Source organism: Felis catus, chromosome A2 (assembly GCF_018350175.1).
Source record: "Felis catus isolate Fca126 chromosome A2, F.catus_Fca126_mat1.0, whole genome shotgun sequence".
Classification (NCBI taxonomy): Eukaryota; Metazoa; Chordata; class Mammalia; order Carnivora; family Felidae; genus Felis; species Felis catus.
Window position 1 is genome coordinate 41317637 of NC_058369.1, and position 14842 is coordinate 41332478.

Here is a 14842-nt window from a genome sequence, read left to right on the forward strand (position 1 = left end):
GGAAGCTATGGTATATTTAAAAGTAGAGAAAGATGTTTTACTGGGGTGAAGGATGGAATCTCTCTGCTTTCTATTTTATTTTATTTTATTTTATTTTATTTTATTTTATTTTATTTTATTATATTTCGACAGTGTATGGTGTGGAATTATGTCAGTTAAACAGGATTATAATAAAATGTTATTGTACACATACTGCTGAGTCTATGTCTCTTCTTATAGCTGCATATATATGAAATAAAAGTGTATACACATGAATATACACCTTCTTACATACATAGAAATAATGTATAAAGATAAGTAGACATAGGGAAATGGGGAGAGAACAGTGTTCCAGGAAGAGCCCACTGTCTGTGAACTCTCATGGTGGGAGTGAACACAGCATATACTAAAAACTGATGTGAGAAGAGACCAGAAAATGAGGGACAAAATGTTAAGTGACTCACTGATGGCATCATCTAGTAGCCACAGAACCTAAAACTCATATGTATCTGAACACAACTGGGTTGTTTTTCCCAGTCACACCACACTGTGCCTACACTTCAGATTTGCATGGCACATAGTGGGCTTACGTGGCATTTTTTTACTGCTCATTTATTTATACAACTTTGGTTTGTCCCACAGGCACAGGCCGAAGCTTGTCTTTGGATCCATACCTCGTCCCGTGATATGCCAATTTGGTTTAATCGCTTGGTTTAACAAGCTTTTCTGAATGTATAACCATGAAGAAGCCTGTGATTGGCAGGATGTTCAACCCTACACAATGTATCTGATCTAAATTGTTAGAGCTTTCTGAGCTTGTAGATTTGTCCCAAAGGTGTGTGTTTTTTACAATAAATGAATGAGTATTGAATACTCAAGGTATGGTCCAATAATACCCTGTTGTATAGTCCCAATGACAACTGGCTGAATCAGTTAAGAACTTTTAGTGGATTTTCCATTTTTTAAAAAAATGTTTTTAGTGTTTATTTACTTTTGAGAGACAGAGAGGGAGCACAAGCAGGGGAGGGAGAGAGAGGGAGACACAGAATCAGGAACAGGCTCCAGGATCTGAGCTGTCAGCACAAAGCCTGACGTGGGGTTTGAACCTGGGAACCATGAGATCATGACCGTAGCTGAAGTCAGATGCTTAACCAACTGAACCACCCAGCTGCCCCTCTTCCATTTTCTAAACTATGCCTCCCCCTTTAAAAATATGGTTCTTAGGGGTGCCTGGGTGGCTCAGTCAGTTAAGCATCTGACTGGCTCAGGTCATGATTTCACAGCTGACGGGTTCGAGCCCCACATCGGGCTCTGTGCTGGCAGCTCAGACCCTGGAGCCTGCTTCAGATTCTGTGTCTCTGTCTCTCTGCCCATTCCTGCTCACACTCTCTCTCTCTAAAAATATAAATAAACATTAAAAGTTTGTTTAAATGATAAAAAAAATTTAAACAAAATAAAAATATGGTTTTTTTTTTTCTTTAATTTTTTTTTTCAACGTTTATTTATTTTTGGGACAGAGAGACAGAGCATGAACGGGGGAGGGGCAGAGAGAGAAGGAGACACAGAATCGGAAACAGGCTCCAGGCTCCGAGCCATCAGCCCAGAGCCTGACGCGGGCTTGAACTCACGGACCGCGAGATCGTGACCTGGCTGAAGTCGGACGCTTAACCGACTGTGCCACCCAGGCGCCCCAAAAATATGGTTCTTAACATCTACCTTTTCCTGCAACTTCCTGACTCACACTTTGCTGCTTTTCAAAACAGGTGATATATCCATGAACATACTGGATAAAGAGAAGCAGACTCTCCAGGTCAATGTGAAAGCTGCGATGAATCTATAATCAGAGGACAAGAGTTGTTGTGTGATTCCCTTCTCATGCAACAGAAAACCCATTTACTTAATTGCCTGTGCTTAAGCGTAATGTCACCTTGTATGGCTTACTGTTTTATACTTATGGGAGAATATTAAGTTACTAATGGCGTAAGTCCATAAAAAAAATTCACAGGCCATGAACTAGCATGCTAGAAAAAGAACAGATTTGGCAGGCGGTAGAATTAATTTATGAAATGTCATGTTTTAGATACCTGACTCTTGTAAAGAGATGATTTTATACCTGATGTAGGCCCTATCATTCAACTAAGAACAGGTAAATTACATTAAAACCGCAAATATTCTTGGGGCGCCTGGGTGGCGCAGTCGGTTAAGCGTCCGACTTCAGCCAGGTCACGATCTCGCGGTCCGTGAGTTCGAGCCCCGCGTCGGGCTCTGGGCTGATGGCTCAGAGCCTGGAGCCTGTTTCCGATTCTGTGTCTCCCTCTCTCTCTGCCCCTCCCCCGTTCATGCTCTGTCTCTCTCTGTCCCCAAAATAAATAAACGTTGAAAAAAAAAATTAAAACCGCAAATATTCTTAACTCCAAGCTCCTCTTACAGAAAGCAGTCATCTGGCTCAGTCTGAAGTGAGCCCTTCCTCAAGAATGTTTGATGAATATTAAAATCAAATTACTTTGGGCTCTTAGTCTCTCGTTATTTCTTTAGCATTAGTGAAAATAGAGGACACTATGCAATAGAACACCATCAACAGTTTAAAATCCAGGTAAATCACAAACACCGTTATCTACACTAGACAGCAAAGGTAACTAATGTTTCAAATCTAAGAACTAAGGTTAGGACAAGAGCTGAGTTAGAAAAGAAGCTTTTTCCAGAATTGATAATGGGACTTTATGAAGGTAACATTCTAGTCTTTTCTCTTTTCCTTTGCCTTCCCTCAGGGAAAGGACGAACCCTAAGCATGGAAGAGAGTTGCCTGAGAATACTGGCATACGCCTTTTCTTACTGCGACAGAAGAAATTTGTGACTTTTTTTTTTTAAAAAAAGGGTATTTAAAGTAATGGTGAAAGAAATGCTTGTAAGTTGTAGCCACTGGTGAAGTCCTCCCAGGCCTTGAATTGGTCAGAATAATTAGAGAAACCAGAACTTCTAAAATGGAATAATCCAGGTAAGAGAAAATGGAAAAGGCAATGAAACTGCACATAACTGCGGCTGGTTATCTAAACACCACTTTTTTTATTTCTTGTAAGAAACCATCTGCAATGTTTACTAGGGCTGCTGTAACTAAGTGACACAAACTGGGCAGCTTTAAACAACAGAACTTTATTCCCTTTACAGTTCTTGAGGCCAAAAGTCTTAAGTCAAGCTCCCTTTCTAAAATCTCTAGGATAGGACCCTTCCTTGTCCCGTCTGAACTTCTGGAAGCTCTAGGCATTCCTTGGCCTATGGAAAGATAGCTTTAATTTCTGCCTGCATCTTCACATTGGCCCTTCCCCTCTGTGTCTGTGTCTTTTTTTTTTTCTAATTGTATTTATTTATTTTGAGAAAGACAGAGAGAGAGAGAGAGAGAGAGAGAGAGAGAGAGAGCGTGCGCGCGAGCAAGTGGGGGAGGGGTAGAGAGAGACACACATCGAATCTGAAACAGGCTCCAGGCTCTGAGCTGTCAGCACAGAGCCCCACGCCGGGCTTGAACTCACAAACCACGAGATCATGACTTGAGCTGAAGTCGGACACTTAACCGACTGAGTCACCCAGGAGCCCTGTGTCTGTGTCTTTACGTGGTGTTCTCCCTATGTTTGTGTCCAAACTTCCCTCTTAAATTTTGTTTTCATTGAGGTAGAGTTGACATACAATATAATATTAGTTTCAGGTGTACCACATAGTGATTCTCCAATTGTATACATTACAAAACGCTCACCACAATAAGTGTAGTTAGCTTCTGTAACCATACAAAGTTATTATAATATTATTGACTCTATTCCCCTACACTGGATTTTTCATCCCCACGACTTACTTATTTTCTAATTTCAAGCTTGTACCTCTTTATCCCCTTCATCAAATCTTCTTCTTCTTATAAGGACATCAGTCATACTGGGCCCATATCAGGCCCATTCTACTCTGGTAGGACATCACTACAACTTAACTAAATGTATCTGCAACAGCCATAATTCAAATAAAGTCACCTTCTGAGGTACCGGTGTAAAGAAATATATTTTCTGCACCTCGTTTACTGTCAACTACCACACTCGTACTTAGAACACAGCACAACACTTCTGACATCGTGTGTGTGGGTTCTCCACACCAAGCAATCCTTGGACACAAGTTGATGCCTTATAATTCAGTTCTGAGGCTATCTGCCTGGAGTTGGCACTGGATCCCATGAGTTAAGAGCTGAGTCCCAGAGGACTGGCCACCATTTAGACACCAATCACAAGTCTCAGACAGTTACCTAATCTTCTGATCAACTAGCTGTAAATCGGGGTTCCCATGGCGCTCTGCTTGGGTTCAATTATTTGCTAGTACAGCTCTCCAAACTCAGGGAAAGATTTATCTACATATATCTGTTTATTGTAAAGGATATATATGTAAGAAAGGGTGCAGATGAACAGCCAGATGAAGAGGTTCATAGGATGATGTTCATAGGAAGAGGGTCCTGAGTGCAGGATCTTCTGTCCCAGGGGATTTGAAGGGTGCCACCCTCCTGGCAAGTAGATGTGTTTACCATGCCAGAAACTTACAAAACTCCACACTTTTGGGATTTTTGTAGAAGCTTTATCACAGTAGGCCTGATCAATTATGAACTCAATCTCTAGCTCCTCTTCCCTTGTCAGAGGATGAGTGATAGAGCTAAAACTTGCAAGCTTCTAATCATGGTTTTTCTGGTGACCAGCCTTCATCCTCAAGCTGTTCAGCAGTTCACAAAGAGTCACCTCATTAGAACAAAAAACTTCCTATCACCCACGAAATTCCAAGGGTTTTAGGAGCTCTGTGGCAGAAACTAGGGGCAGTAACCAATATATTTTATTATTTCACAATTAGACTTCAGGACTTAATCTTTTCTGGGGGCTGGCAAACAATTGAAGTCATAACATTACCCTTTTAAGTTGCACACGGTACTAATGCGTTGTTACACCTGTCTGTATGTGTATCTACATTTAATAAAAAATAAAATCTTTGTTGGGGCGCCTGGGTGGCTCAGTCGGTTAAGTGTCTGATTTCAGCTCAGGTCATGATCTCACGGTTCGTGAGTTCGAGCCCCGCGTCAGGCTCTGTGCTGACAGCTCAGAGCCTGGACCCTGTTTCAGATTCTGTGTCTCCCTATCTCTGACTCTCCCCCATTCATGCTCTGTCTCTCTCTGTCTCAAAAGTAAATAAACGTTAAAAAAATTAAAAAAAAATAAAATCTTGGTCAAAAGAATACAGCTGAGTTGTCCATCGTGTCATTTTTTTTTTTTTAATTCAAAGGACAAAACTTGAACTCTACTATATAGCATTGACGTCTTAGCCAAACAGAATGAAGCTATCCCTGAGTCAAAATGAAGAGGCCTCCAAGGGCAACTGGCCTTGTGATTCTGGATTCACAGACATATGCCCAGCTGGAAGGGAGGGGGAGGGTCTGCTCTTAGTTTGTGTGGCCCACCAAACACTGTGGTCAGTTCTTTTTATTTTTTAAAGTTTATTTATTTATTTTTGAGAGAGAGAGAGCAGGGCAGGGACAGAGAGAGAGGGAGAGAGAAAATCCCAAGGAGGATGTCAGCACAGAGCCCGATGTAGGGCTCCAACTCGCGAACTGTGAGATCATGACCTTGGCCGAAATCAAGAGTCAGATGCTTAACCAACTGAGCCACCTAGGCACCCCAGCACTGAGTCACTTCTTAACAGTTCTCCTCAAAGTATCAGTTCTTCCTTGAAATCTGTAATTATTTCTGAGATAGAACCATCACAAATGAGGAGAAAGAGTGGAATGTAAGAAAATATTTGTGTTTTGGGCACATACAGATTTAGGCTTGAATCTAGGTTCCATAGTGTCTAGCACAGTGACCCCAGGCAAGTTAATAAGCTTTTCAAATCCTTAATGTGTGCATCTGTGAAATGAAAATCCTCACTGCCAATGCCCAGAGTGATTTCAAGGATCAACGTGGATAAAGCTCCTGGCTTGATACAAAGGAGGCACTGAGTAAATGTGACTTGGTTCAACTTCATAATATATATGGCAAGTTGAAAGTCAACACCTTATAAGAAAACTTTCTTCTTCCATAGGGTGCTAGTGACCAAATTTTCATGGTGATATGTATAATTAAGTATTTAATATAAATACAACAAATATCACTTTTAATTAAAATTATAATTTACAGGTAGAAGTCACTGTGTTTGCTTTCTGGTAACTACAATAATAAAATTAGATCACAACAGAACTGGGAATGAAGATTTACTCACAGTGCAAACATTCTCAAGCATCACATATGTGCCAGGTGTTCTTTTAGGGACGATGGGACACAGCCACAGGTGATAGAAACAGCAGGAAGGAAGTGGCACAACTTACCCCACCAACTTTCTCAAAGTGAGATCCATCTTTCTTAAAATCTGTGAGGGTTCCATTGAAATACCAGGTAAACATGATGTCTAGCAAGGGATCATGTTGCACTTGGCAGGGCAAAATGACACTTTCGCCAACAGAGACATCCATGTTGGATGGTGCCAAAGTTATTCTCGTTGGTTCTGTTAAGGGAACAATAAAGTTTAAAAAAATTTTTTTTCAACGTTTATTTATTTTTGGGACAGAGAGAGACAGAGCATGAACGGGGGAGGGGCAGAGAGAGAGGGAGACACAGAGTCGGAAACAGGCTCCAGGCTCCGAGCCATCAGCCCAGAGCCTGACGCGGGGCTCGAACTCACGGACCGCGAGATCGTGACCTGGCTGAAGTCGGACGCTTAACCGACTGCGCCACCCAGGCGCCCCAAGTTTTAAATAAAATTGTAGTGTTTTTATTTTGATGAAAGCATTTTCACAAGCTGATTTCTAACCTAACATGTAGTGTGCATAATTGAAAGTCTTCAACATTAATATAGACATTTTTTATGCAGATTTGTAATGTATTTCTTTGGATCCACAAATTCTTGTTAAAAGAATTAGGAAATTTGAATTTATAGGATACATCAGTTTAAAAATTAAAGTCACCTGTAAACAAGGTTCTAATACTACTACAAAATCAATTTTAACTTAGTTTTACTGCTTCGTGAAATATAGGGGTAGAAAGAGAAACCACTGAATTTTCACTAACTTTGAATGACTCAAATGCATTACTACCAAAATTTAAATACACTCAACCATTTGAAAGGCCACACAAAAGACATCCAGAACAGGTACTGTAAGAGGGATACTAAGTTAAAATGCTAATTAAATGCCTGTTTTTCCCTAAATGCCCACATATGCATTTCTTTCTTCCTATCATTAACACAGCCCTTCCAGCTGTTCTGAATTAAACTTCTTTTGACCCCGCTTTTCCATTGCTACTCATTTGTTGACTCCATATTGCAGCAAAGGTCCTCCAAAGAATCATTTATGTATACTGTCTACAATTCCTCTAGTAAATTCTCTCTCTAATCCACTCTTGTTAGGCTGTGGCTTCCCGCAATTTATTTGCTGTTAAGGTTCCCAGGAATCACCCTGTTGCAAACCAGTGGCACATTTTCCAATTTCATGTACTTAATTGACGTTTCAGCAGTATTTGCTCCCTTTCATCACTGTTCCTGTCAGTTCACTTTCTTTGCTTGGTTTCTGGAACGGGAAACCCTCTTTGTTTTCTAGTACTGTGCTGGTCATGCTTTGTGGTCCCTCTTCTTTTCCTACATCTCGTAATGTTAGATTGCCTCAAGCTCAATCCTTGGTCTTCTTCTTTTGTCTTCACTCACTCTTGGTGATTTTAATCTAGACTTCTCTTTTCAAGTACTTATCTGTATGCGAACAACTCCCAAATGTGTGTTTCTATCCTCTATCTGATCTCTCCTTCGAATTCAGGCACAGCCAAATGCTAATGCTTTGGCTAAGGAAATGCAAGATGGAATTATGTGTGGCACTGACAGGCAGAAGCCTGGAAAAAAGTAAGAGGCCATCTGAAACGTAGTCTTTCCTCTTCCACTGTGATGGGCAATGTGCAAGAGAATGGAGGCACCAGGACCCTTTATTCCTTAATGTAGACAGCATAGCTGACCCACCATGGACTGTGACATAAGCAAAAAGTATTAGCTTATGCTAATATTGTTGTTAATGGCAGAATACTGTGGTCTGCTTTCCACAAACAGAGCCTGGTGAACATTTCACATTTACCACATCCAAGCCGAACTCCTGATCTGCCTCCTCCCCAAAGTGTGCAATCCTCAGCCTTTTCAATCTCAGTTGTTTTGATGGTCATTCCTTCTGTTATTTGCCAAACGCCCTGCAACCATCCTTGTCGCCTTTCTTTCTCTTGGGCCTCACTGGGCAGTAACTCCTGTTGACTCTGCAAGCCCAGTATTTGCAGAATCTGATCCTTTTCGAAACATCAACTCCTCTGTTGTCACTTTCCCTTGAGTCATTATTGCTTCCTGCCTGGTTTGCAGCCATGGTCTTCTGAGATCTCTCCAATTTCTACTCTTGATTCCCCACAGTCTGTTCTCATCAGAGTAGCTACATCAAAAGTTTAAAAATATATTTTACATCATGCCACTCTCTGCCGATTTGCACCAGCCTCTACTTTTCACTTCTACTAAAAGCCAAAGTCCTCACAAGGTCTACAAAGTTCTTCCACGATTTTCCCCCAAAGAATCTATTAGTTAACTCCTCTGTGTCGACAAAATCTCTGTCTAAATCTCTCTTTCTCACTGGGCGTACTCCAATCACCATCTTTCTGCTCCAGCTGACCTCTCCCACACACTACTCTGTATTTTCTCAATTGTTTGCATTTTTTTCCCTTGGATAATTCCCTCATTTTTTATTCTACTGTGTATTTTCTTTCTACCTCCGGTAGAAGGTAAAATTCATGAAGGCAGAATCTTTATCAGTTTATTTACCAACATAAGTCAAGCACCGGACACACAGCAGGTACTCATTTTTTTTTCTCAAATAAATAAACAACATATATGTGCAACTGTAAATGACTCTCATTGATGGTAAGGATTGTTTCACGGACGTCAAAAAATCCAGAAAATATCAATGATATTGTGCAAGAGTACATTCAAAAGATCTGACATAACAGAATAGCATGAAATTAGGTCATCAGCATATGCTATTTGTAATTCTTTTGCCTATCGTACTTGCACATAACTGATATGTTCCCCAGTGCATACTATGGTATGTAAAGAAATAATAAGAATTGTTCTCTTTATTTCCACCTGTTAAAAATAACAGTGCAAACACAGGTTCTATCTTCATAGTGCACTGCATAGTATAAACAATCTGGTTTTTTCTTTGCTCTTAATAACATACCATACAGCCCATCTCTACATAAAGCAATCTTTGGGAAATGTACCTACCAGTAACAACCAAGCGCGTTGTGCCATTTGCTTTCCCAAACTGGTTTTCTGCTATGCAGGTATAAGTTCCAACGTCAGCTTTAGTCACATTGACTATTTGAAGTCCTCCGTCTTTTAAAAAAGAAATTCTAAAGAAAATACAAATTAGACAAATAAGTGTCTATTAGTCATTTTTCCCCAAATAGCAATTTTTATAAAAGTATTGCCTTAAGCTAGTATTTTTATTTATTTTTTATTTATTTTAATGTTTATTTTCAGAGAGACAGAGACAGCGCGAGTGGGAGAGGGGCTGAGAGAGAGAGGGAGACAGAGAACCCCAAGCAGGCTCTGCACTGTTGGTCAGAGCCCGAGGCTGGGTTCGAACCAACGAAACTGCGAGATCATGACCTGGGTCAAAACCAAGAGTCGGATGCTTAACCGACTGAGCCACCCAGGCGCCCCTTAAGCTAGTATTTTTAAGTCCAGTCCTTAGCCTTCTTGGAAATAAAGAAAATTAAAAGAAAAGTTATACACATACACACATGTGCACACGCGTGCACACACACGCACAAAGAGCTGAGTAAGAAAAGATGCTCTACCGATTGGAACTTTTCTTGATATTTTTTATGCAGCCCTACTTAGCAGCATTACTTAACATTTCACTTACTTTCAGGGATGTCTTTATCAAATAAGTGTGAAATGTTTTCTAAAAATATATGGTGTGGTAGATTGCTCATGATGGGTTAGCCTTGTAAGTTTGGAGAAAATAGAAAATAGACAGGACACTAACTCGCTTAACTTTAAAACAGTTCATGAGAAAGGAGAAACTCTCTTTCCTTTACATAATGAACTTGGGAGAGTCACATTTGACTCCATATAAACTCAAATTTTACAAAATCACATGTTCATGTGAGCTACTGCAAAGAATCTGGGCAATACAAATGAACATTACATTAGAGTTTCTGAGCATATGCTTAAGATACTTAAGGCTTTTGCATCTAACTAATTCATTAAGGAAACACAAATGAGTGCCTTACACGTGCTAGGTATTATGAGACTCTCTGGGATTATAGTGTGAGCAAGAAAGAAAGTCTCCACCTTCACGGAAATAAGTCTAATGAGCAGCTTAGACAATAAATAAGTGAGAGAAGTTCAGATATTTCGGAAATACTCTGAAGGAGACAAACAGGATGACACAATAAAGAGTCAGAGCTATAAAGAATGTTCCCTTGATAGGGTGCTTCAGAAATGCCTCTGACAAGAGGTATCATTTGGAATAAGAATAAAGAATGAGAAAGGGTTTATCCGTCATTAGTCAGATCCATGAATCTTTACTGCCTATCTTGTCGACCTATAATTATTTTCCCTTCTTTGAATTCCTAAAATCTTCACTACCCATATCATTCATTTAACACTTAGGATGCCTTTTATCTTGTACGGTTCATATCTTTGGTATCTGAGTGTCATATCAATCTAAAGAGAGGGTAAATTTCTTAAAAAGGTTTCCAACCCCGAGTCATCATGACATGATATAGTAAACCATGGTCAATAAGTGTTTGCAACTTTTAGGCTATACAGTAGATATGAAAGGATACTGAGGACCTCAGACTATGATGGGATGATCTCAACTCAATTTCTGGATATTATCCTGTTTGATAGAAGATATTGAGGCAAGTGTCAGAAGTGTGGATAGTCCGAGTTTATGTATCAAAAATATACAAGATATATCTTTTACATTACATACAACTATTTTTCATGTCTTTTATATTACATATACATGTACATTCCTTTGATGGCCTGTCATTCACACTCACTCAAATCCTAGTTCCATTTTCTTGAGTGAGAAAGTGGTGGAATCAGAGGCAGCACACACAGACCTGCTCATGATTCTAGGCAGAGTATCCATGAATGTTTGTTGCTCAGGTGATTTGTTGTTTCTTTGTATGTCAAGAAATGTTTGAAACAAAAGAGTTTGCGAACAATGCCCTAGAAAGCTAATCAGGGAACACAGAACATTGTATTTTAATTTGAGGAGCAAAGCAGAAAGGTTAAAAATGCCAAGAACTTTCCTAGGTAGCTGGGACAAAGGTGCTTTATCTGATTTCCTTCATGGAACCCTCACCACTTTACTGGGTATGAAATGCAGGCTGATCACTTTTCTCAAAGAGATGATTGAAGAAAAATCACTTTATACCTTAGCATATCAGAGAACAAAGATTTTCTTAGACAGTGTGCAATAATAATTGAAAGAGGAGACTCTGCAGAGGGGCACAAGCAAATAAAACACTTAGGATATGGAGAAGATTTTCATAAACATAGGGAGTAAATGGAAACAAATGTGAATCTGATCATGTAATTCTGCTATAACCCTCATCCCTGGCTTGGACCGCTTCTCTGGCATTACACTGCCCATAGGAGAAAAATTACACCCTGAGCCCAATACCTATTTTTCATTGGAACCCCACCTCTAACTTTGGAAGGCCTTGTGAATTCTACCCCTTGTTTGCTTTTCTCCAGTCACAAATACCTTCTTTTAAATGCTTTTATGCTTCTTATTGTCTTGGGACCCTTGTGCACACTATTTCCTATGTGTAGTTAATGTGTACTTATCCTTCAGATTTTGGCCACTTTCCTGAACCATGGGTCAGATTAGGTGTTCCTGTAAATGATGACAGATCTCCTGTGCCTTTTTGACAGCATCTGACAACTGGCCAATTACATATTTGTGTGCGTCCTTGACTGATTTCTTCCCCTAGTAAGCTCAGAAACTGTAAGCTCTCTGGAGGTAGGAAGAGTGTCTAGACAGTGTCTGAATTACTCACTGTTAAACTCCTAGAGCCGCGAACCATTTATGCCACGGACTAAACGTTCAAAATTAATACCTGTTGAATGAACAAATGACTGTGCGTTTAGAGAGTCACTACAGAAGAACTTGGATTAGTGAAGGCAGGTTGCAGAGCATTGAAGACATTGTAAATTTCAAGGAAATAAATTCAGAAACTGTTTCAACTATTACACACATACACATATATTATACACATATATATGTGTGTATACACGCACACGTGCACACACACACACACATGCACATGTATATGCATACAGTTTACCCTTGAACAACATGGGTTTCAACTGTGTGGATCTATTTATTTGCAGATTTTTTTCAATACAGTATAGTGCTATACATGTATTTTCTCTTCCTTATGATTTTGTTTTTAATTTTGGAGAGAGAGAAAGCATGACTGGGGGAGAGAAGCAGAGGGAGAGAGAGAGAGAGACAGAGAATCTCAAGTAGGCCCCACACTTGGAACAGAGCCCAGTGCAGAAGTTGATCCCATGACCCTGGGAACATGATCTGAGCTAAAATCAAGAGTCGGATTCTCAACTGACTAAGTGACCCAGATACCCCTCTTCCTTACAATTTTCATAATGATACTTTCTTTTCTATAGCTTACTTTATTATAATACAGTAAATAATACATATAATATACAAAATATGTGCTGTGTAAGTTATTAGTAAAAGTTATTAAGACAATAGCAGGCTCTTAGTTATGTTTCTGGGGAATCCAAAGTTACACTGGATTTTCCACTTTGCATGGGGTTGGTGCCCTTAATCCCCAAGTTGTTCAAGGGCCAAGTGTGTAAATATATAAGCAAAACAGAGAAAGATGAGACAATAGAAGGCAGGATGAGAGAATTTAGAAATTCCTAGGATAAGAGGACTACAAATGTACTTTTACTATGAAGGAAGAAATTAATCAAGAGGGAGGGATGAAAGTAAAGTGGGGGAGAGAGGGAAGGAGGAAGGAAAAGAAAGACAGTGAGACTCAAGTACTTGAGAAAAGTCTCAGACTGAGTACAAACGAGGGCAATGCTCCTGATCTACGATGATTGCTAATCCTATGTGTAAAACTTTTTGGCCATGACCCTCAAAGAGAATAGGATGTGACCTAGAGCACTGCTCAATAAATTTTACCTACCGTTGCTATCAAAAAAATTTTTTCCAGCTTTGCTGGAGATGTTAATATGTAAAGACAGCAAGCTAGAAGATGATATCAGAAGGTCTTAAAGACATTTAAATAGTGGGGCAACTTCATCTGCCCTGAGTTAGAGGGTGGAGGTAGAACTGGAAGCTCCAGAAAGCTGGGCAATTGACCACTTGCAAGATTAGCAAGCATGAAACCAAAGTAAAAAAGATCTCTGGTTGACTGAACAAATACCCAGCTTCAGCTTCGACCTTCTGATTTGGGTATCACACAATGGAGACAAGCCATTTCAGTGCCTTCACATGCTATGAATTAGTGTAACAGCTAAACTTCCAATACAATATAGAACCATTAGGGATATTGGAAGAATCACAAAACCTGTAGTGTGTAAGGTTTAATAGCTGTAAATGAACAATCCTATCCTCGTGACTATGCTGAGATGAGGAACCGTTTCAAAAGCAAGGCTAACAACTCAGGAATCACACGGACTCCAAAACAAACATATTGACTCTCAAAGAATGCAAACTCTGTACATTGTAAAATTTTGAGCTAATTGGGTATTTTCTTCCTAAATTGGTTCTTCCAGTAAGATCCAAGAGGCCCACAGGGCATCTCACACAACATAAAAATAAACAATATTCAGTAAATGGATGGAATAATTGTTTCTCAAAAGAAAACCTTCAATAACCCAAGCTTCCCTACAGAGATCCAAAGTGAAAATTTTATACCACTTCAGTATAAATGAAATTGCTTTCTAAGCTTTCTGGGAGCACGTTTTGCTGCAAACGGATAGAGCTGAAAATGTAGATAACAATGAGTAACTCTAGGTCTTGGCACAAAAAGTTAAACAAAGATTTATGAGATTAACATTAAGAAATGGGGTACTCCAGTTTCCTTTGAAAAATGCAGACTTTAAATCACTGTGGCATTTTAACTCCTTGATCAGTTTTACAATATACCTTTATATATCCCATTTTATTACTCTTTCCTTTTGTAATAAAAGAGGTTAATTATTTCACTTAACTTTGTGCAGTCTATGGTTAGTTTGGGATAAGTACACTTAATTGCTCTCAGCTGCTCTAATGGTCCATTCTGTAATGCAGTAATGGCATTGAATTTGACTGTTAAGCAACACTGTTTGTTCAGAAAGTTGACTGTTATCTAGGCAACACTCACCTCTACTTTATGAAGATATATAATCATCCATAATAACACAGTGTGTTTCAGAATGCAGAAAGTGTGGTATATCATGCATACAAGCCAGGATTTCTGAATACATTGTTGTACCTTTGCCTGTGTTCTGAATATTACGGTAATTTATTCAACTTGAATTTTAACAAACATGCTGCAACTCTACATTTTCTCAGGAAACACATCTCAGTGGAGATGAAATCACATGAGATCGTAATGATTAAACTAGCTGTACAGAAAATAACAAACCTATTTTGGACTTCACTGTTTGAGTACATATTCAAAAAGATGGATGCTTACAATTAGCCATAAGAGAAAAGTACTCACAATGCATATATTACAGGATAAATAATGACAGTTAAGAAAAA

At 39.4% G+C, this 14842-nt stretch overlaps 1 protein-coding gene across 3 annotated transcripts in view; it reads right to left on the reverse strand.

Moving 5' to 3' along the window:
* The window catches only part of CNTN3 (contactin 3), a 343653-nt gene that overhangs the window by 57159 nt on the left and 271652 nt on the right, over positions 1–14842 (reverse strand). For all 3 annotated transcript variants that reach the window (XM_023249969.2, XM_023249968.2, XM_023249967.2), the window contains exons 12-13: positions 9319–9446; positions 6350–6525 (exon numbers count right to left, since the gene is read on the reverse strand). In XM_023249969.2, coding sequence (XP_023105737.2) covers positions 6350–6525; positions 9319–9446 — 304 coding nt within the window. The remainder of the gene's footprint in view (positions 1–6349; positions 6526–9318; positions 9447–14842) is intronic.